At 39.4% G+C, this 381-nt stretch overlaps 1 protein-coding gene across 1 annotated transcript in view; it reads left to right on the top strand.

Annotated features, from left to right (window-relative positions):
• Window positions 1-62: 62 nt before the first annotated feature.
• The window catches only part of PHALS_04805 (retroelement pol polyprotein), a gene marked incomplete at both ends in the record, with an annotated part of 1,941 nt that continues 1,622 nt past the window's right edge, over window positions 63-381 (top strand). The window contains one exon of the mRNA XM_024718648.1: window positions 63-373. Coding sequence (XP_024584026.1) covers window positions 63-373 — 311 coding nt within the window. The remainder of the gene's footprint in view (window positions 374-381) is intronic.

Here is a 381-nt window from a genome sequence, read left to right as displayed (position 1 = left end):
GTTATATTGCCATGCCTTTTGGACTAAGAAATGCAGGTGCAACATATCAAAGGCTGGTAAATATGATGTTCAAAGATCAAATTGGAAAAACTATGGAGGTGTACATAGATGATATGGTGGTCAAGTCAAAGAAAGCTGAGGATCACCTAAGGGACTTGGAAGAAGCATTCGATATCCTTGATAGTTACAACATGAAACTTAATCCTTCAAAATGCCATTTTGGTGTTAAGGCAGGAAAGTTCTTAGGATACATGGTAACCCAGAGGGGCATTGAAGCAAGCCCGGAACAAATCAAAGCATTAATAAATATCAAATCTCCTGCCAATGCCAAGGATGTTCAAAGACTGACAGGCAGGATAGCAGCTTTGAACAGGTTCATAT

Source organism: Plasmopara halstedii (assembly GCF_900000015.1).
Source record: "Plasmopara halstedii genome assembly, contig: Scaffold_2680, whole genome shotgun sequence".
NCBI classification, from domain to species: domain Eukaryota; phylum Oomycota; class Peronosporomycetes; order Peronosporales; family Peronosporaceae; genus Plasmopara; species Plasmopara halstedii.
This window is presented reverse-complemented; position numbering and strand designations above follow the sequence as displayed.